Here is a 22,412-nt window from a genome sequence, read left to right as displayed (position 1 = left end):
CCACTACATGCCACTAATGGAGGAGAGCTGCTCCCCCCCCCCGTCTAGTTCATCAGCGCTCGGGGAACATAACAGCTTTCATTTGAATAGCTGTGTGTTCCCCGCCGCACGTCGTCATATATAGCCCCTCCCCCTTGTCCGGGGACTTTGATAGACAGATTAACCGTCCCAGGATTGGACAGATGATCTGTCTATCAAAGTGCCCGGACAAGGGGGAGGGGCTATATATGACGCACGGCGGGGAATACAGAGCTATTCAAATGAAAGCTGTTATGTATGTTCCCCGAGTGCTGATGAACTAGACGGGGGGGGGAGCTATTTTCTTGCAGTAAATCAGTGTAGATGTGCCATAACTCATCCATCAGGGTTCATTGGGGCAAATGATTTTCAAAGCAGATGCAGTGTCAGTCAGAATCCTTCATGCCCTGTAAGACCAGATCCTGACCAAGCTGTCATTCGCTGTGCAACTTTCCATACTGGATTGGACTATTTCTCATTTAAATCAATGTTCACATGTGTCAACAGGAGGGGTTTTACAAAGGGATTGAGTGCTAATCCAATTGACTGTAATTCTCTGTTGATTTATGCCAGGAGAAGCACTAATGAATGTGATTGTGGGGAAAAGGCTGGTGCAAACTGAGCAACAAAAATGTAATTTTTGGTAAAATACTCCCAATAGGAAATCACGTCTAAAGGGGATGCAGGCCCAGCAGCTTTCCTCTTTAGTGCCCTGCAGGTACTGTGCATTTGGGGACACAAGGCTGCATTTGGGGACCCATGGACACATTTAAAAAAAAGTATCGGTAATCGGTAGGGTTGTCCCGATACCACTTTTTTAGGACCGAGTACAAGTACCGATACTTTTTTTCAAGTAGTCGCCGATACCGAATACCGATACTTTTTTTTAATGTCATGTGACCGTTTTCAAACCACAATACAGACCAAAGATATTTTCTTTAGAATTATGAAGAACTGGTACATCATGGTGTGGGGCTGTTTTTTAGCATACGGTACTGGAAAACTACATATCATTGAAGGAGTGATCACTGTCAGTGCAGCTCATCGGTGCCAGTGCCCAAAAGTGCAGCTAGCCAGTGCCACCTATCAGTGCAGATCAGTGCCCATTAGTGCATCAGTGCAGGGAGGCAGCTTATTAGTGCATCTCATCAGTGCCACCCAATCAATGCCAGTGCCACCTATCAGTGCCATCCATTTATGAGTGCCATTCAATCAATGCCAGTGCCACCTATCAGTGCCATCCAATGGTGCCATCCAATTTGTGTTCGATGTCACAAAAAAAAAAAAAAGTATTCTATTTTGGTATCAGGAGTATTTGCGCGAGTACGAGTACTAGCGCAAATACTCGGTATCGGTCCCGATACCGATACTGGTATCGGTATCTGGACAACCCTAGTAATCGGTATCGGCGAGTACATGAAAAAAAGTATTGTTCAAAACAATCTCCTCCAAAGAACTATTAGCCATGAGTGTTTGCTGAAATTCTAAGGTACCCATAGCCACAGTGTTCGTAGTGTGATGGCAACATTGATTTTACTTTTCTCTCTTATTAACAAAAAGAATATCTATTTCTAAATTTCAGAAGTGCTGCCTTAACATCGTTATTTCTAAGAGTATAAATAATAGGGTTTAACATTGGAGTTACAATGAAATAAAAAATTGCAATCACTTTGTCAGTTCCTGGTATTGAGCGTGACCTAGGTTTCATGTAGGCAGCCATAGCTGAGCCATAAAATATTGTCACAACTATCATATGAGATCCACATGTGGAAAAGGCTTTTCTCCGTCCAGCTGATGATGCAATTTTAAGGATACTCAAGATTATTTTAATATATGACCCTACAATAAATGTGACAGGGGTCATAAGAATAATAACACCAACCATAAAGATAATGAATTCGACTAAGATAATATTTTCACATGACAAAGAGAGGATTTCGGGTACTTCACACAGAAAATGATTTATTTCATTGTTTCCGCAAAGATTAACATTGAGTGTAAGAGTCACATGGGAAATAGAAAGAATAAATCCACATATCCATGTACCAACAGCTATTCTGACGCAGACCATATAACTTATAATAGTAGTGTAGTGTAATGGGTAACATATAGCTATGAAACGATCATATGCCATTATAGCTAGCAGAATACACTCCGTTTCTCCCAAGGAAAGGGAAATGTACATCTGTGCTGCACATTCCGCATAAGAGATTACCTTCCTTACTGAAACAAAATCTCTTAGCATCCTTGGTACAGTTGAAGTCGAATAACAGATATCCAAAAAAGAGAGGTTTAAAAGAAAGAAATACATAGGTGTATGAAGACTGGCATCTGTTACAATTAGAATAATGAAGAGAATGTTTCCTATCAAAATTACCATATAACCAACCAAAAAGATAGGAAAAATAATAACTTGCGTTTTTGGGTTACTGGAAAGGCCAAGAAGAACAAATTCCCAAACCTCTGTGTCATTTCTAGAAGGCATTCTTCAAGATACAAGACAAACATGGTTTTTAAATGATGTTCTTGTAAAATGCATTATAGTATGTTGAAATACATTCAAAAAAGCTGTGAAAGAATTAACAACATTTTGAAATTCTCCTTAACCACTTAACGACCCGCCCATAGACAAAATACGTCTACAGGGCGGGTCGTTACCTCTGGGAGGGCGTACATTGACGCCCTCCCAGAATCGCGCTCCCGCGCGCCCCCTGGGGCGCGCACACGGGAATGTCCGTGAGCGTCGGGTCCAGAGGACCCAGCGCATCACCGATAGCAATAAATTGCCGCTGATAGCGCCCGTTTACTACGTGATCGCTCCGTCCAATGACAGAGCGATCACATGTAAACAAACCGGCGTCATTTGATGACGCCGGTTCCTCCCTCCTCTCTCTGTACCGATCGGTACAGTGTAAGAGGAGAGAGCGGGTGTCAGCAGAGCTGTGGGCTGGATCTGTGAATATTGCAGTCACATGTCCAGCCATCCCAGCAAAACCCCATGCGCAATACTCTGCAATACCCCCTGCGCAATACTCTGCAATACCCCCTTGCGCAATACTCTGCAATACCCCCTGCGCAATACTCTGCAATACCCCCTGCGCAATACTCTGAAATACCCCTTGCGCAATACTCTGCAATACCCCCTGCGCAATACTCTGCAATACCCCCTGCGCAATACTCTGCAAGACCCCCTGCGCAATACTCTGCAAGACCCCCGCGCAATACTCTGCAAGACCCCCACGCAATACTCTGCAAGACCCCCACGCAATACTCTGCAATACCCCCTGCGCAATACTCTGCAATACCCCCTGCGCAATACTCTGCAATACCCCCTGCGCAATACTCTGCAATACCCCCTGCACAATACTCTGCAATACCCCCGCACAAAACTCTGCAATACCCCTGCCAGTACTCTGCAATACCCCCGCACAAAACTCTGCAATACCCCTGCCAGTACTCTGCAATACCTCCGCACAATACTCTGCAATACCCCTGCCAGTACCCTGCAATACCCCCGCACAATACTCTGCAATACCCCTGCACAATACTCTGCAATACCCCCGCACAATACTCTGCAATACCCCCGCACAATACTCTGCAATACCCCAGCACAATACTCTGCAATACCCCAGCACAATACTCTGCAATACCCGGAAAATACTCTGGAAAAAAATATGCGCTTTAACCACTTCCTGCCTGCCGGCCGTCATATGACATCCTTGACTTTGTGCAGGGATATCTGAATGAAGCCTGCAGCTACAGGCATCATTCAGATATTATCTTTTTTAGCCGGCGATTCTCTACACCATAAGAATGATCATGGCAGCTGTTCTGCCTCTTGATCGTTCTTACGGGAGGCGAAAGGGTACGTCCCCCCCCTCCCGTCGCCCTCCGGTGCTTCTTCCGACTCACCACTACGATCGAAGCCAGGATCGTTTTTTTTTTATTATTAGCCTAGAGGTGAGATGTGGGGTCTTATTGACCCCATATCTCACTGTAAAGAGGACCTGTCATGCTATATTCCTATTACAAGGAATGTTTACATTCCATGTAATAGAAATAAAAGTGATCAAAACATTTATTTTTGGGGAAAAACGTGTCAAAACTAAAATAATGTAAAATGAACAATATTTTTTTTTTAAAGCGCCCCTGTTCCCATGTGCTCGTATACAGAAGCGAACGCACACGCAAGTCCCGCCCACATATGAAAACAGTGTTCAAACCACACATGTCAGGTATCGCTGCGAACGTTAGAGCGAGAACAATAATTTTGGCCCTAGACCTCTTCTCCAACTAAAAAGATGTAACCAGTAAAAATATTTAAAGCGTCACCTATGGGGATTTTTAAGTAGCGAAGTTTGGCGCCGTTCCACAAGTGCGTGCAATTTTGAAGGGTGACATGTTGGGTATCTATTTACTCGGCGTAACTTCATCTTTCATATTATGCAAAAACATTGGGCTAACTTAAAAAAAAAATTTAAAGCACAAAACAGTTTTATTTCCCCAAAAAAACGTGTTCGGAAAATTGCTGTGCAAATACCGTGCACGATAAAAAGTTGCTACGACCGCCATTGTATTCTCTAGGGTCTTTGCTAAAAAAGCATATATAATGTTTTGGGGTTATATGTAATTTTCTAGCAAATAAATGATGATTTTTACATGTAGGAGAGGAATGGCAGAATTGGTCTGGGTGCTCCAGAACGCCTGAAGGTGCTCCCTGCATGTTGGGCCTCTGTATGTGGCCACGTTGTGTAAAAGTCTCACACATGTGGTATCGCCATACTCAGGAGTAATAGCAGAATGTGGTTTGGGGTGTAATTTGTGCTATGCATATGCTGTGCGTGAGAAATAACCTGCTAATATGACAATTTTGTGAAAAATCTTGATTTTGCAAAGAATTTTGGGAAAAAATGACAACTTCAAAAAACTCTCTTTCTAAATACCTTGAAATGTCTTCTTTCCAAAAAGGGGTCATTTGGGGGGTATTTGTACTTTTCTGGCATGTTAGGGTCTCAAGAAATGAGATAGACCATCAGTACTTCAGGTGTGATCAATTTTCAGATATTGGCACCATAGCTTGTGGACGCTATAACTTTCACAAAGACCAAATAATATCCACCAATTTGTACTTATTTTTACCAAAGATGTGTAGCAGTATAGATTTTGGCCAAAATGTATGAAGAAAATTAAAAATGTGCTAAATTTTATAACAGAAACAAAGAAAAATTTTTTTTTTTACAGAATTTTCTGTATTTTTTCTTTTATAGCGCAACAGATAAAAAACCCAACGGTGATTAAATACCACCAAAAGAAATCTCCATTTGTGGGAAAAAAGGACAAAAATTTCATTTGGGTACAGTGTTGTATGACTGAGTAATTGTCATTCAAAATGTGAGAGCACCGAAAGCTGAAAATTGGTCTGGTTATTAAGTGGGTTTAAGTGCTCAGTGGTCAAGTGGTTAATATAGTCAGTGACATCTAGTGGCTATTAATCAGAAATTACCACATTATTGCCACTAGATGGTGCTGACTATGGTAGAAACAAGTATGCTCAGCACCATCTAGTGGCCATAATGCAGTATTTTCTATACTAACACATTCCAATTGCAGAGAATGTAGCCTGAGAACATTCAATTTCACACAGAACAAATTTACATGCATTTTTAATGGATGAACAGCTAGGCAAATGTTTTTATAAATACATCCCTAAGAGTGTAGTTCCAGCATTGTCTAAATTTGACACTCCCATTCTTAACTTATGATTAATCTGTTGGAATTAAACACAGAGGGCCAGATTCACAGAAAAAGTATGCCGGAGTATCTGCTGATACTCTGGCGTACTTTCAAATTTGCTGCGTCGTATCTTTATTTGTAATTCACAAACAAAGATACAACGGCTTTTGGCTAAGATCCGACAGGCGTACGGCTTTGTACGCCTTCGGATCTTAGGTGTCATTTTCCGGCGGCCGCTGGGTGGAGTTTGCGTCGTTTTCCAGCGTCGGGTATGCAAATTAGCTGTTTACGGCGATCCACAAAGGTACGCGCATTCGTCGCAATCTCTTACGTCGGTTTTTCACGTCGTAAAGTTAAGAGTGCTATTTAGATGATGTAAAATTACACCATCCATGTTAAAGTATGGCCGTCGTTCCCGCGTCGAATTTTAATTTTAATTTTTTTTGCGTAAGACGTCCAGGAATACGAAAGTACGTTATGCACGTCGACGTTCAAAAAACACGTCGGGGCGCCGTAATTTCGCGCAAAGCACGGCGGGAAATTTTCACACAGAGCATGCGCAGAACGTTCGGCGCGGGAGCGCGCCTAATTTAAATGACACACGCCCCATTTGAATTAGGCGGGCTTGCGCCGGACAGATTGACGTTACGCTGCCGCAAGTTTACAGGCAAGTGCTTTGTGAATCAGGCACTTACGCCGAAAACTTGCGTCGGCGTAACGTAAAGGGGATACGTTACGCCGCTGTAATTATTCCTGAATCTGGCCCAGAGTTGCTATTCTGTCTGTCCCTAACAGTAAAGCACACCTCCTTCCCTTTGATATGTGACCAAAAACATTTTAGTGAAAGAAAAGGCAGAGAGGCACAGTCATGTTGTAAATCTCTTGGAGTCCTCACACCAACTACAGTTTTGACTATTTGCTTTTATTTATTTTTTCTTCTTCATTTCATTATCCTATTTGATTAGTCCAAGCACCTTAGCCATCATTTTACAATAAAGTATTAAACATTTTTTTTGACAGTTTTCTCCTAATCTTTCCCTTCTATTGAGTAATCCATGAGAGTACAGTAGTGAAGGAAAAGTTTTTTTAGACATTAGAGTGTCGAAATAGACAATAAGCATGAGACTGGCTTTTGTACCTTGGAGTACATTTAAAAAAAATATATTTTAGTGAACGATCACTTAAATTTTCACACATTGTAATTGTATTCCTTACTTAGCATCTCTTATAGTTTATGCTTTGTATGCACATTTGCTTAATTCAAACATTTTTCATGTAACTATATGAGCTAATTTTTTCTAAACCACAGAAATACTTTCAAAGAATTGCTTTGTTATGTATTGTTTTCTTAACTGTCACTGAGCATGTGCACATACAGTAAGACAGTTACTAATGCATTATATTGGATCATTTATGGGCCTGTAAATAGATTATTGTAAACAAAAACAAAAACTTTTATGGGCCTCACTGGTATTTCACGGCACATTCCAAGTCATTATTATACCTTCTTATACGCTGCTGACATTACATGCATAAAAAAGCTGAAATGTCAAGGGTGAAAAACAAGTGGAATGTACTTGTCACATGTTTACAACTTGATTGACAATTCCAAAATGAAATAGAAGAATAGGATTTTATGGGGGGAAAAAACTGAAACCAAATGCAATGAGAATTTGATAATAGAAAGAAAAATAGTCTAAAGCCCCATACACACGGTCACACTTTTTGCCAACCAACTTCAAAATCGTCAACTTTTCTAATTTGTGTGACCGTGTGTACACTCCATCGGACCAACTTTTTCGGGTTTCATCGGACAAAAAGTTGGGTCTGCAAACGGACCAACTTTTCGGCAACAAAAGTCCCATGGTGCCTTGTCTGACTGTGTGTACAGCAAGCCAACCAACTTTTGGACAAAGTGCAAATACGCATGCTCAGAACCAATGTTAAAATCAACCAACAATAGCAGAAGTTAAACAAGGGGTGGCGGTAAAGAGCAGAAAAATCACGTGATGTTGGGTAATTTTTAGAAAAGTTTGGCGAAAAGTCTGACTGTGTGTATGCTATGGGTGTGACCGGACAAATCAATTAAGACAAAAATCCAAGGGAAAGTTTGTTGGATGTGTGACTGTGTGTATGAGCCTTTACAGAAAAAAAAAAAAAAGGAAAATTTCTGCTTCACTACTTCATAAATAGACTCAATTTTTGTTGAGTTTGAACATTACTAACAGGGTAACAACAGACATTGACACAAAATAAGAGGGATAGTAAAAAGAGATTTGCAAATGAAACTTTTAAAACACAGCTTGTGAATTTGGTCAATGTGGTAGCTTAGTTTGGGTGTTCCAAATCCTTAAGAGTAGATACTTTAAAGAATATGTTATTGTACAAGATTTGATTTTGACGTGACAATTGATGCATTTATACTGATTTAATCCTCCACCTATTAAAATATATCTGGTGGCAATTTAACTGGTTAACAGCTGTGTCAATATATGAATGAATTTATTATATTGTTAGACGAGGACAGCTGCTGTTTAAAAAAATGACTAGACAATAATCCAATATTAGATTGTAACACTGTAAAAAAATATACCATAGTTCCTTTGTGTGTTCATTTAAAAATGCTTAAAATAACCTCAGGTGAACATCTAAATATGCTGTTAAAAAGCATAGTTGTTAACTGTTTCTAAAATGATGTAAGGCCAGTCTTATGACACACACAGCACACTATGGGGGTAATCCACAAAGCCGCGGCGCAACGTAACTTTTCGGATTTAAGTTACTCCGCCGCAAAATTCCCAAGTTAGGTGCCGATCCACAAAGCACTTACCTGGAACTTTGCGGCGCTGTAACTTAAATCCGTCCGGCGCAAGGCGTTCCTATTCAAATGGGCGAGTCCCATTTAAATTAGGCGCGCTCCCGCACCGGACGTACTGCGCATGCTCCGTCGGGTAACTTACCCAACGTGCATTGCGCTAACTGACGTCGCTCCGACGTCATTTGCTTAGACGTTAACGTAAATGGCGTCCAGCGCCATTCACGGACGTCTTACGCAAACGACGTAGAATTTAAAATTCGACGCGGGAACGACGGCCATACTTAACATGGCTTAAGACAACTAGGGCTTAGCCCTAGTTTTACGCGGCGGAACTCGACGTAAACGACGTAGATTTAGAGCGACGGGCCCGTCGGAGCGTTCGTGGATCGCCGTAACTGGTCATTTGCATATTCTACGCCGGCCGCAATGGCCTCGCCACCTAGCGGCCAGCCTAGAATTGCATCCTTAAGATCCGACAGTGTAATTCAATTACACATGTCGGATCTTCGTCCTAACTATGGGAAACTGAGTCTGTGGATCAGTTCCATAGTTAGGACCAGGGATACGACGGAGTAACAGCAGTTACTCCGCCGTATCTCTTTTGAGGATCTGGCCCAAAATTACCAAAAGTTGGGAGGCCTGCCTTTACATGCACACAAACTTGAATTTGTGAGGTCAGGCACTGATGTTGGACGAGAAGGCCTGGCTCGCAGTCTCCATTCTAATTCATCCCAAAAGATGTTCTGTTGGGTTGAGGTGCAGGTCAGTCAAGTTCCTCCACCCCACATTCGCTCATCCATGTCTTTATGAAACTTGGTTTGTGTACTGGTCCAAATCATTTGGTGGAGGGGGCGAAATGGTGTGGGGTTGTCTTTCAGGAATTGGGCTAGGCCCCTTAGTTCCAGTGAAGGGGACTCTTAAGGTGTCAGCATACCAAGACACATTGGACAATTTCATGCTTCCAACTTTGTAGGAACAGTTTGGGGAATGGCCTCTTCCCGTTTCAACATGACTTTGCACCAGTGCACAAAGCAAGGTCCATAAAGACATGGGTGAGCGCGTTTGGGGTGGAGGAACTTGACTGGTCTGCACAGAGTCCTGACCTCAACCTGATAGAACACCTTTGGGATGAATTAGCGTGGAGACTGCGAGCCAGGCCTTCTCGTCCACATCAGCGCTTGACCTCACAAATGTGCTTCTGGACGAATGGTCAAACATTCCCATAGACACACTCCTAAACTTTGTGGACAGCCTTCCCAGAGAAGTTGAAGCTGTTATAGCTACAAAGGGTGGGCCAATTCAATATTGCACCCTACGGACTAAGACTGGGATGCTATTAAAATTCATGTGCTTGTAAAAGGCAGGCGTCCTAATACATTTGGTATTATAATGTATGCCAAAATGCACAGCCAAACAGATTTCACACTTGTATCTCAGATCAGCCGATAGCTGACAAACTCTCTGGGCTGCTGTAGTAGGGTAAGGCCGTTACTTATCCAAGCCTTTTCAGCAACAACTTTGTTTTATGATAGTTGTTATTTTAGCACCAATCTCAGGCAGTAGAGAGCATGACCTCCCAGACTAACATCCTTGATCTGACAAGAAGGGAAAAAATAAATACAAAATTCAGTAACCAATGGAAGGTAAAACTGGAGAATTATAATAATTCAAGAATAGAAATTCTGTTTTTTTTACAGAAGTCTAATGGTACCGGAGTCTAAATAAATGGCTAGTTAGATTAATAAATCTTTGGTAGGTATCTTTTGACATAAAAAATACTGTTAGTTAGGTCTCTTCTGCCATAAATGCTTTTCTTCTGCCTGCCAGCTTTTCTTTTTTCTAATCTTTTTTTTTCTAATCTAATTCCAAAGCCTAAAAAAGAGCAGAAGTAGATGGAAGTGCTGGCAATAGAAGGACAAGGGGAGCACAGAAATCGCATGCTGAGAATACTTGCACATTGTGGCAAGAGCTTCTGTGGGCCTCAAAACTGCTGTATGGTTAGTTAGGTCCTACTGTAAGCTCCAGAAGTTCATGATCCTGGGTGGGACCATGTGCTGAAGCTTGTCAGATGATCAACAATCTGCCTGTGAAAACATCAGCAGTGTATGGCTTTTCTTTTGGATTGTACTGAGACGTGTGGAGGAGTGACAAAGTCAGCACTTAGGGCCATATTCATAAAAAAATGCGGCGGCGTAACGTAACGTCTTTAAGTTACACCGCCGCAAGTTTTCAGCGCAAGTGCCTGATTCACCAAGCACTTGCGTGTAAACTTACGGGGGTGTAACGTAAAGCCGTCCGGCGCAAGCACGCCTAATTCAAATGGGGCGTGTACCATTTAAATTAGACGCGCTCCCGCGCCGAACGTTCTGCGCATGCTCCGTTCGCAATTTTCCAGCCGTGCTTTGCGCAAAATTACGGCGCCCGACGTGTTTTTTAAACGGCGACATGCGTAACGTAATTTCGTATTCCCGGACGTCTTACGCAAAAAAAATTAAACATTTGAAATTCGATGTTGGAACGACGGCCATACTTTAACATGGCTGTTCTTAAGTTAAGCCATGAAAAATTATGACTAACTTTGCGACGGGAAAAACCGACTAGCGATGACGTAACGAACGCGCGTACCTTCGTGGATCGCCGTAAAAGCTCATTTGCATACCCAACGCTGGAAAACGACGCAAACTCCACCCAGCGGCGGCCGAAGTATTGCATCCTAAGATCCGACGGTGTAAGTCAATTACACCTGTCGGATCTTAGGGCTATCTATGCGTAACTTGATTCTATGAATCAGCCGCATAGATACTCTCAGAGATACGATGGCGTATCAGGAGATACGCCGTCGTATCTCTTTTGTGAATCTGGCCCTTAATTCCAGCATATGAGTGATTGTAGGGTGGAAGTCGTTCACATTTCCTTGACTCTACAAGCTCCAGAAGTTGTCTCCAGATTTAAATAAAAATATTTATGATGACTATACTATAAATTTCTGCTATGGATTGAGGTTGTGCTGTATGTTTACATTTTCTGTATCAATATTTAGGACTTACACTGATGCAAAATTTACAATGTGGTAGGTGCAAAAATATTAGTAAATAAAATAAAAACTAACATGCTAGGTGATTTAAAGGAGCAATCTGTATATTTAAAAATACACTGTAGATTTTAAAACAAAAGATACGGACCTATATATTTCTATTGACTGGAGATTTTCTGGAGAACAGGACCAAAAATAGTAATCTGTTTTTTCTTCAATAAACTTCCATGCTGATCATTTCAAACTCTAATATATACTGCACATAGATGCCAACTATCAATGCTCAATTGTGATGTGTTGCTTTTTGAAGAGCCTTTATATGCCAGGCTCACATTTCTCAGTGCAAGCATTATACCTTTGGGTGTATGTCCCAAATGTCACTAGATCACCAAAATATAAAACATTGTCATCTTTATTCTGATCTAGATTTAGTAGCTGGGGAATGCATTATCCATACATGTTTGGGCACACGATCATTTTTCGTCATTAAAAAAACGTTGTTTTAAAAAAAATGTCATTTAAAATGATCGTGTGTGGGCTTCACATAATTTTTCAGGTTCTGAAAAACGACCAAAAAAAAAATTCAAACGATGTCGTTTTCCGGGTTGTAAAAAATGATCGTGTGTGGGCTAAAACGACGTTAAAAACCAGCGCATGCTCAGATGCAAGTTATGAGAGGGGAGCGCACGTTCTGGTAAAACTACCATTCGTAATGGAGTAAGCACATTCATCATGCTGTAACAGACAGAAAAGCGCGAATCATCTTTTACTAACACGGAATTAGCTAATGCAGCCCCAAGGGTGGCGTCATCGGCATGGAACGTCCCCTTTAGAGTGCCGTCGTACGTGTTGTACGTCACCGCGCTTTGCTAGAGCATTTTTAAAAACGATGGTGTGTGGGCAATGTAATTTTAATGATGAAGTTGGAAAAACGTTGTTTTTTCTACATGCCGAAAAACATATTTTTTTTAATGTCGAAAAATGATCGTGTGTACGCGGCATCAGAACTGCTCATTGTACTGCTAAAGAATTCTTCTAAAATCTAATTTGAACTGTTTATGTTTAAAAAATAAAGACTAAGCCCATGAAACTCACCTTAACCCCCCATTTAAATTTACAGAAGTACATATTTCCTTTCCTTTTTCCCTTCCTTTCCTTTCATTTCCCTTTTCTTTTCCTTTCCCTTCCCCTCCCCCTGCTCTCCTATCATTCCTCATCTTCTCCTTTTCTTTCCTCTTATCTCCTGTGCTATCCTCTCTTTTAATCTAATTTACTCTTCCCCAGTATGAGTTTTACTACACACAGCAAAACACAATACGCTCCATAAATATCGCAGAAAACCTGATTAAAAGATCTGATGATAATTGAGCAATCCTAGGTGTTATCAGAATTGATTTTAAGAACACGGTTCTAATCTCGGCCTATCCAAGCTGCTTATATACTGTCCAGCTACTGCACAATATTTGTGGCTATTGTCTTCTCAAATTATACATTATAATTGATATACTCTATATTATTTCAAAATAATACCTGCCTCATATTTTCCTATTTCCTATTTCCTATTAGGGCCAAACCAAGCAGCTTACATACTGTTAAGCCACTGAATTTTTTTGCAAGATATAACTTGCTCTGTCTCTTTCTATTTGCTGCCTATTCAAGTGTTCATGTACTGTCCTAATGCTAGCTTTCTACCAACCACAAACCTGAAGTCTATATTTTGAATATTTTGGGAATAAAATTGGATACAGGGATGAAAAGTTTTTTTAGGGAATGTAGGGTTGTGGTTTTAAAATATTATGTGCACAGTCGTGAGTGTGGTACTATGAAAAAAGAAGCTTAGTATAAAGTTTAAGGGGCAGATCCACGTACATTGGCGCATATTTGCGTCGGGCGTAGCGTATCTAAGATACACTACGCCGCCGTAACTTACTTTTTTTTTTTGGAATCCTCAAAGAATTTGCGCCGTAAGTTACGGCGGCGTAGTGTATCTTTGGCGGCGTAAGGGCGCGCAATTCAAATGGATGTGATGGGGGCGCGTTTTATGTAAATACGTTGTGACCCGACATAAACAACGTTTTTTTTTAACGGCGCATGCGCCGTCCGTGGGGGTATCCCAGTGCACATGCTCGAAATTAAACCGGAACAAGCCAATGTTTACGACGGTGATGTCATTCTACGCAAATCCCTATTCGCGAACGACTTGCGCAAACAACGTAAAAAATTCAAAATTCGACGCGGGAACGACGGCGATACTTAACATTGAGTACGCCTCATAATAGCAGGGGTAACTATATGCCGTAAAAAGCCGAACGCAAATGACGTAAAAAAAATCCGCCGGCCGGACGTATGTTCGTGAATCGCCGTAACTAGCTAATTTGCATACTCAACGGAATTCGACGGAAACGCCACCTAGCGGCCGGCGGAAAAATGCATCTACGATCCGACGGCGTACTAAGACGTACGCCAGTCGGATCGAGCCCAGATGCAGTCGTATCTTGTTTTGTAGATACAAAACAAAGATACGACGCGGGAAATTTGAAATTACGCAGCGTATCAATAGATACGCCGGCGTAATTCTTTTGTGGATCTGCCCCTAAGTTTTTACATTTTTCTATAGCTTTTAGATTTGTTGTGGCTGTTACTTCTTTCACTGGTGAATCCAAGCATATTACTGCTATATAAAGATCAAGCATTGCCACAAAAAAATTGTGCTGGTGCTGTATTCAAGTCAAGACAAATGTAAAAGTTTTAAAGTCAATTACACATTTTAAAATGTTTTATGCCAGAGTACGGTGTTTCTGACGCTGTCTGTTAAAACTCATTGTGCTGTATAAACACATAGGGCCAGATTCACAGTCAGCGGCGTAAATGTAGGCGGACGTAGCGTATCGTAGTTACGATACGCCGCCGCAACTTAGAGAGGCAAGTGCTGTATTCACAAAGCACTTGCGTCTAAAGTTACGGCGGCGTAACGTAAATGTGCCGGCGTAAGCGCGCCTAAATCAAATGAGGAACAGGGGGGTGTGTTTTATGTAAACTAATCATGACCCCACGTAAATGACGCTTTTTTGGAATGGCGCATGCGCGCGCATGCTCAGTATCGCGTCGAATTTTCAAATGAATTTACGCCCGCTCAATGCCCATTTTACGTCCAGCCCCATTCATGGACGACTTACGCAAATGACGTAAAACACGATGCTGTTCCGACGTTTCCGACATCCATACCTAACATGACTTACCCCTGCTTTATGAGGGGTAACTTTACACCGGCGTATGTCTTACGTAAATGACGTATCTTGCTACGCCGGGCGCACGTACGTTCGTGAATCGGCGTATCTAGCTCATTAGCATATTTGATGCAGAAATCTACGGAAGCGCCACCTAGCGGCCAGCGTAAATATGCACCCTAAGATACGACGGTGTAAGAGACTTACGCCACCAGTATCTTTTTTACATGAATTTATGCGTAACTGATTCTAAGAATCAGCCGCATAGATACAACGGCTCTCATTCGGACTTACGACGGCGTACATGGCGCCGTCGTAAGTCCTTTGAGAATCTGGGCCATACTGCCTAATGGCATCTCTCAAGCATATAATTTAAAAGGTTAGTGTTTTTATCCACGTCGCCTTCAAGGTTGCATCAAAAGGAATCTGTTCTTGTGTACAGTATTTTGAAATAAACATTATTTTTTTTTTTTACTTTGTCTAGCACCTCGTCAGGTTGTTAATAGGACTAGGTAAATTTTGTTTTTTTGGGCTCCTCTCAGTCTCTAGCCAGCGGAGCAGGTTTGACTGCTTTTGGCTGTTCTGGGTTCTGCTGGTTGCAGGCTCAACTACTGTAATATTGTAAGTTCTGGAACATAGTGGGTTGAAAGAGGCAGACCCTGGGCTTAAAGCGGGGTTCCAACCACAATTAGCATTTTTAAATGTTTTTTTCTTTCATCATGCGTTTTTATAATATAAATCCGGTCACTTACTATTTTACAATCCGCCGCCGCTCTGCATTGTTAATTAACTATGTCCACACCGTTGTCATTTTGCTTGTGGGCATTGTGAAGCCCACAAGCACTTACTTCCTGGAAGTCTTGGATGGGGAGTGATAATTGGGTAGCGCACTGCATCCTGGGAAATGATGACACACATTTCCCAGGAGCATTAGAGGGAGATGATGTCAGAATCCTAGGTGATTCCAAAGGCAGATTTTGTGGGACCGCACAGCAACAGGCATTTCCAGATGAGTAAAAATGTTTTTTTCATTTTTTTTAGGTCTAATGAGCACAATAATGAAAAAAAAAATTGGGATGGAAACTCCACTTTAATATTAATGCAACCTCAGCCAATCCCTGGTCAAGAGGGTGACCAGCAGGGGGTTGAGGTGTTTAAAAATAATCTGGGCCATTGAACAGTGGGGTCATTGTCCTTGTAGAGAAAGACCCAGCCTAGAGGGGCTGTCTGCCCTTCTAGGCTGTTTAGCTGAAGACTACAGAGGGTTTGTTGAGGTTCCAGCTCAGGGAGAGTTGGGGGGCCTATTGTTGGAGCTGAGAGAACAGTCAGGAGAAAGTCTGCTGAGAATCTGGCCTGGAAGCTCATGGTAAAGAATCTGGCTGGTACTGGGAAGAAGCATTCATGTACACATAGACACCGTGAGAAGGGGCCTGAAAGGGAGAGATCCTAGAGACTGATGGTGCTTGAATTCTTTTTTTGAGAGACTTTTCCAGAGTGCTGACTCAGGGCTGCTTCCAAAATGGGAGTCCCTTGAGATGTATGTCCACCATCTCTTACTCAAGAAATCTATCCCAGAGTTTAACTTCTATCAGAGAGTGTCTTCAGTTTTAGTTTGCACCGGATTTGGAGTATCCCAAGGCTCACCCTATGCCCTATCCAAGTTCTTCAAGCAATAAATCCTAAATAGACCATTTTCTATTTGCAGAGACTGAGAAGCTGCTGTGTGCCTGGTTGCTGTGCACCCTATAGGGAAAAGAACCGGGACAAACAACAGGACCCATCAGGGATCTGTCCACTACATTTTTTAAATGTCCCTCATCAAAGTGGCTGCTTCCCCATGCCCTTTTTGACAATATCTTGACTATTAGCCTTGAGTTGGCCAGCAGTTAGTATTAAGGGTTGTCTCTCAGAAACTTAAAGTGATCTTAAAGTCTCGTTTTTTTTTTAATGAAAAATAACAAACATGTTATACTTACCTCCTCTGTGCAGTGGATTTGCACAGAGCAGCCCAGATCCTCCTCCTCTTGGGTCCCTCTTCTGTGCTCCTGGCAAGCAGCTTGCTATTGGTGCACATGAGCCGAGTCACAGCTCAGTGTGTCCATTCAGACACGAAGCTGCGGCCTGGCCACGCCTCCTTTCTATTCTCATTGGCTGACTGACTTTAACAGCAGCAGGAGCCAATGGCACCACACTGCTGTCTCAGCGAATGAGGAGGGAGCCCTGGACAGCCGAGACATTCCTACAACATCGCTGGAGCTAGAGGACCTCAGGTATGTATTAGAGAGGCTGAGGGGGGCTGCTGCTAGGGTTGCCACCTGTACGGGATTCATCCGGACAGTACAGGTTTTGAATCATGTGTCCAGGTCTCCTACCGCCTGCTACCCGGACACATGTTCCAAACTGTACTTTGGCTCTGTGCTCCATCTGCTTAGCTGGTGGAGGAACATGAGTAGTTAATGTTATTAGGAGAAAGTTCTTATCTTTATTCAGCAGTTCCGACAATCCAATCTGAGTCCGTGGTCCTCTTCTTTACAGATACACTGGTTAATATAATTGCCGGGATCAGCAGCACAAGAATTACTCTGCCGGGAATATTTGATGGTTTTCGGGCTCAGGCGGAGTTATCCTTGTGCTGTGGTTCCATTACTCAGTGTATCTGTATAGAAGAGGAGGTAGGGACTCAGATTAGATTGTTGGAACTCAGAACTGCTAAATAAAGATAAGAACTTTCTCCTAATAACATTAACTACTCATGTTCCTCCGTCAGCTGAGAAGATCACAGAGCCACAGTCTGGATCACCACAGTTGGTAAGCACTTCTTGAGCCCAGGGGTTAAATAGTGTTCCTTTCTGGCCCCCCAGCAGAAGTTTCTTGGAATTGCTGCAGACAAGAGGTTACTTCACAGAATATATTGGCATGGCTAAACAGCTTTACCCAGGGTTCACACTTGTGCAAACACAGACATTGCATGTGATTTGCACCAGCATGCGATGTCTGTACAATCAATGCAAGTTCAGCCATACAGTTGTATACAGTTCTATGGCTGAACTTGCATTAGATTTGCAGGAAAATAGTGCAGGGACCCCCCCTCCTCACACTGGAATCAGATTGCATGGGTGTTCTCACCTATGCGATCCGATTAATGTGCAAGTTCACAGTTCGCACTGCAATCTGAAAACCGATCTTTCACACAGGCGATCCTGCCAGCAGACTCCACTTTGTTCAGTGGGGGGATCGATCTGCTGATCTCCACTGAGCAGGCAGATGACAGGTATGTCTCCGCTCCCTGTGTATAGACGGACCTGTCAGAGCTCTGTTCTTCATTTTCATCCAATTCGCCAGATGGATGGAAAATAGGGTCACCATCCATCTGGATTTCACAGACAGAATCGGATCACATTGCGGGTGTTAGCGAACATGTCACCGCTATTATCCGCCGCTCCATAGAGGTGAATGGAGGCTCCGATCAGGTCCGCATGAAAAATTGCCAGAGCCTTATCAGAAAGCCTTTCCATTTATTTGTTTTCTCCTTTTAAACATGGAAAAACAAGACATGTCTTATAGGTTTGTCCATTACAACGTCAATCCAATCCAATGTAACATACATGTATTGTATATGACTTGTCATTATTTTACTACTATTATTATTACAACAACAACAGTAGCATCAGCAGTTATACATATATACCAGTGTATTATGCCAATAAATACTAGCGCCATCTCAGTAAGTCATTTTACCATGCTGACATCATTATTAGTCACAAACATTTGTTAATTTATAAACTTTAAATCCTGTACTATTTTTTAGGTATCTGGTAAGTGAAATAAAACTTAAGCAATAGGCTAATGGTGATGCTAGTTGACATAAGCTTCAGTGGTATTCATAACAAGGTGTTATGGGTGAAGTACCCTAGAGTTTAATTTCGAAATCCATTATGGCGCTTAAGGAGCTATTAGGAGGTAAACAGCCAAGCAAAATAAGCAAGGTATGTTTTCCATTTTTTTAAATCCCTCAACACATACTGTAGTTGTTTTAAATAGTGTTTTACTTCTGGGAATAGATGTTACACTGAAAACAAATTAAGACATTTTTATTACAATATAATAATTTAGATTTCTTAATGAATGTTACACAGAGGAATTTTGAAGCTCATCTAATGAGAAGCTTAAATTATACAATAATAAAGACATCTACAACTTTGCCTAAATAATTCTATTGTATACAATTTTCAAAGTTTTGTTTGGTTTACAATAGGCTAAGTTTAAAATGTTAAAAAGTTTAAAATGTCTTTAATTAATGCATGATTTAAACTTAAAAAAATGTTTTGCACTAGGATATCTTTTTTTTATTTATCCGATGTAGCCAAAGCTTTAACCACTTCAATACCAGGCACTTACGCCCCTTCCTGCCCAGGACAATTTTCAGCACTTTTACAATTTGAATGACAATTGCGCGGTTATACAACACTGTACTCAAACTAAATCTTTATAATTTTCTTCCCACAAATAGAGCTTTCTTTTGGTGGTATTTGATCACCTCTACAGTGTTTATTTTTTGCTAAACAAACTAAAAAAGACCAACATTTTAGATGTTTTATTTTTTTAGTTTTTGTCATAAAATGTTGTTTTCCCCTTCACTGATGGGCACTGATGAAGCGGCACTGATATGTAGAATTGATGGGCACTGATAGGCGGCACTGATATGCAGCTCTGATGGGCACCAATAGGTGGCACTGATATGCAGCACTGATAGGAAGCACTGATAGGTGGCACTGATGGGCACTGATAGGTGGCACTGATGGGCACTGACAGGCGGCACTGATAGACGGTACTGATGAGCAGCACTGATGATGAGGTACTGACAGATGTTACTGCTGGGCAGTGTGATTGGCACTGTGGTGGGCAGTGATTGGCAATGTGGTGGGCAGTGATTGGCAATGTGGTGGGCACTTGCAGATTTTATTAATGGGACACTGGTTTGCAGGTGATTGGTACATTTGGGAGGGCTGTGCTGATAATCAATGTGTTGATTATCAGCACAGACCCCCCCTCTGACAGGGAGAGCCGCCGATTGGCTCTCCCTGTCAGCGTGAACCAAGAAAGCCTGTTTACTTCCTGGTTCATGCAATAATCAGCTGTGATTGGTCACAGCTGATCACATGGTAAGAAGCCTCTGTCATAGGCTTCTTATCACAATCGAAGAAGTGTGTCAGACTAAAAAGGCCGTACTCGCGGGGGCGCGCGTCAATAGACGTCCAGTCAGGATAACAGAACCACTTCCCGGACCTCAATTTGCTATTGACCGGGCGGGAAGTGGTTAAACTGGAAATCAAGGCAAACTAACTAAATAAATATAAGGGGAATAGGTGGGCGCTGGTGGACTGTATCGGTACTAGATAGATCAGTTATACAAAAGAGTATAGTAAAAGTAAAAAAGTTCAATTTATTAAAAAATAGACATAACATAAGGGGATTAAGGAGTATACAGTATTTTAAAATTACAACAGTAGTAGTGTAAAACAGATAGATTATACGACCAGCCAACAAATCATAGAGATGGTATATAAGCCCTAATCTGCGGGCGGCAATGAAGCGGAGGGGGTCATATAGATCAGGATCCCTACTAGTTTCGCTACTCGTGGTAGCTTCGTCAGGAGATATTGGTCTAAAAAATGACAATATATTGTTATTAGCATTACAGGTTATGTACACATGGGAACATATGCACAAAACCACTCAGGTAAAGAACAAACATATATACAATCATTGAAAAATGTTATACAAATAAAGTTCAAGGGGACAATGCAAAGACTGCGTGGCTTACCTGTGCACACAAATTCACTCCTTGGGGGAGTCTGAGCCCAGCGTGGAGAAAGGGATCTCACACGGGGTGTAAGATGGTGGTAAGAATGCCCCCAGCAATGTGAGGATCTGTGCTGACTGTATATGAAGTAGTGGTTAGTAAAGGCTAGGTGGAATCTTATAACTAAAGTGAGAGGGCCACCGTGATGGAAGTGGAACAATGAAGGCGGTGAACAGATAAAGGAAGTGAGGGGTTAAATGGAGAATACCGGTAACCAACACAAAATTAAAACGAGTTAAGCATCAATTAGATCCCCAAAATAAGAAAGGGGAATTACAACCGTGATCACCAAAAGCGAAGAAGAGGAAAAAAGGAAAAAACAAGAAGTGACGGGGTGGTGGTGAAGGGAGGGGGGAAAAGGGAAGGGGAAAAGGAGGTGGGGGCAGAAGAGGAAGAAAAGAACGGGGGGTGGGGAGAGCGGGGGGAGGGGGAAAAAAGGGGAAAGAAAAGGGTGAAGGAAATGAAAGGACAAGTGAGGGGGCCATTCCAGTATTGGATGCTGAATATCCTTGAGGCAATTCTCATTTTGCAAGAGAGTGATGAATGAATTCAACAGGGGAGCTGATATATCAGCTGGGAAGGACTCTGAGGTACATCCTAGTTCATAGCTGGTTGAAATGTATGTCCCACATTCAGATCAAACCTAAATCCCTACCATTAATAGAGCTCTACTCCCAACTAGGGATAAACTTTGGGTTCAGATTAAATATGAGTTCGACCCAAACCCTGCCTGTTGTAAATAAACATCAACATTTCCCCCTGCAAATGAAAGATCCCCATCTAGCTGGGTGGTCAACAATGTCACCCAGGATCCCCATCCCATTTTATTCACGTAAAGCAGCTGGCATGGGATCTGTCTGAAGCAGTCAACAATGTCAGATGGTGGGTTGTTGTGTTACTGATATTGATGAGGATCTATATCACCAGAAGACATTGACAATGGATTTATATATATTTTTTTCAAATAAAGGACTTTGTGTGCATGTTTTTATTCAGTGTGGGGGAAAACTACAGTATGTACCCTGTTCTCGCTGCCCTAGGGGAAGCCGAATATCTAGGGGCCTCCTTATTATAAAGAGGACTCCCAAATTTAGAAAATTCCCTCTTACTAATTAAAAAATAAATAAATGTAAAAGTAAAGACTGCACCATGTCAAAGTCAATATTTGAAATAAAATAAGTAAACCATGTCCCCTCAATATAAATTCAATGTCAATCACCTGGCAATGTTGACCCACTGATACAATGACCCACTGTCTGAATATATTCACCTGTAGCACTCCTGCTACAAAATGACAGTTCCCCGGTTGGCTGCTAAATGTTACCTCACTCTGGTATGAGTTTTAAGGAGAACACCAATGCCATTTTTCTAAAGGCAGAGATATGGGGCCAGATTCACAAAAACCTGGCGTAACTTAAAAAATCCCATTTAAGTTACACTGCCTTAAAATTTCTACCTAAGTGCCCGATCCACAAAGCACTTATCTAGAAATTTCAGGCCGTGTAACTAAAATTCCGCCGGCGCAAGGCGTTCCTATTCAAATGGGGCGAGTCCCATTTAAATGAGGCGCGCTCCCGCGCCGGCCGTACTGCGCATGCGCGAAGTTACGTTACGCCGAGTTTTGAGGATCGCGCCGGCTTAAAAAAGTTGCGTCGGGAAAAAAAAAATAAAATGACAGCGTCGCTCGGCATGCATTCCTGAGGGAGAACTCCATGCCAA

At 42.0% G+C, this 22,412-nt stretch overlaps 1 protein-coding gene across 1 annotated transcript; it reads right to left on the bottom strand.

The window, feature by feature from the left end:
- Positions 1 to 1,567: 1,567 nt before the first annotated feature.
- On the bottom strand, positions 1,568 to 2,503 carry LOC120944418 (olfactory receptor 2D3-like). The gene has a single exon (XM_040358476.1). The coding sequence runs from the start codon at positions 2,501 to 2,503 to the stop codon at positions 1,568 to 1,570; it is 936 nt and encodes a 311-aa protein (XP_040214410.1).
- Positions 2,504 to 22,412: the final 19,909 nt, after the last annotated feature.

This window comes from Rana temporaria, chromosome 6, assembly GCF_905171775.1.
Source record: "Rana temporaria chromosome 6, aRanTem1.1, whole genome shotgun sequence".
NCBI lineage: Eukaryota > Metazoa > Chordata > Amphibia > Anura > Ranidae > Rana > Rana temporaria.
Note: the sequence above shows the minus strand (reverse complement) of the source record. Positions and strands in the feature narration are given on the sequence as shown.

Excerpts from the sequence above, each read along its gene's own strand:
- LOC120944418 (XM_040358476.1), bottom strand. The coding sequence starts at position 2,503 with ATGCCTTCTAGAAATGACACAGAGGTTTGGGAATTTGTTCTTCTTGGC.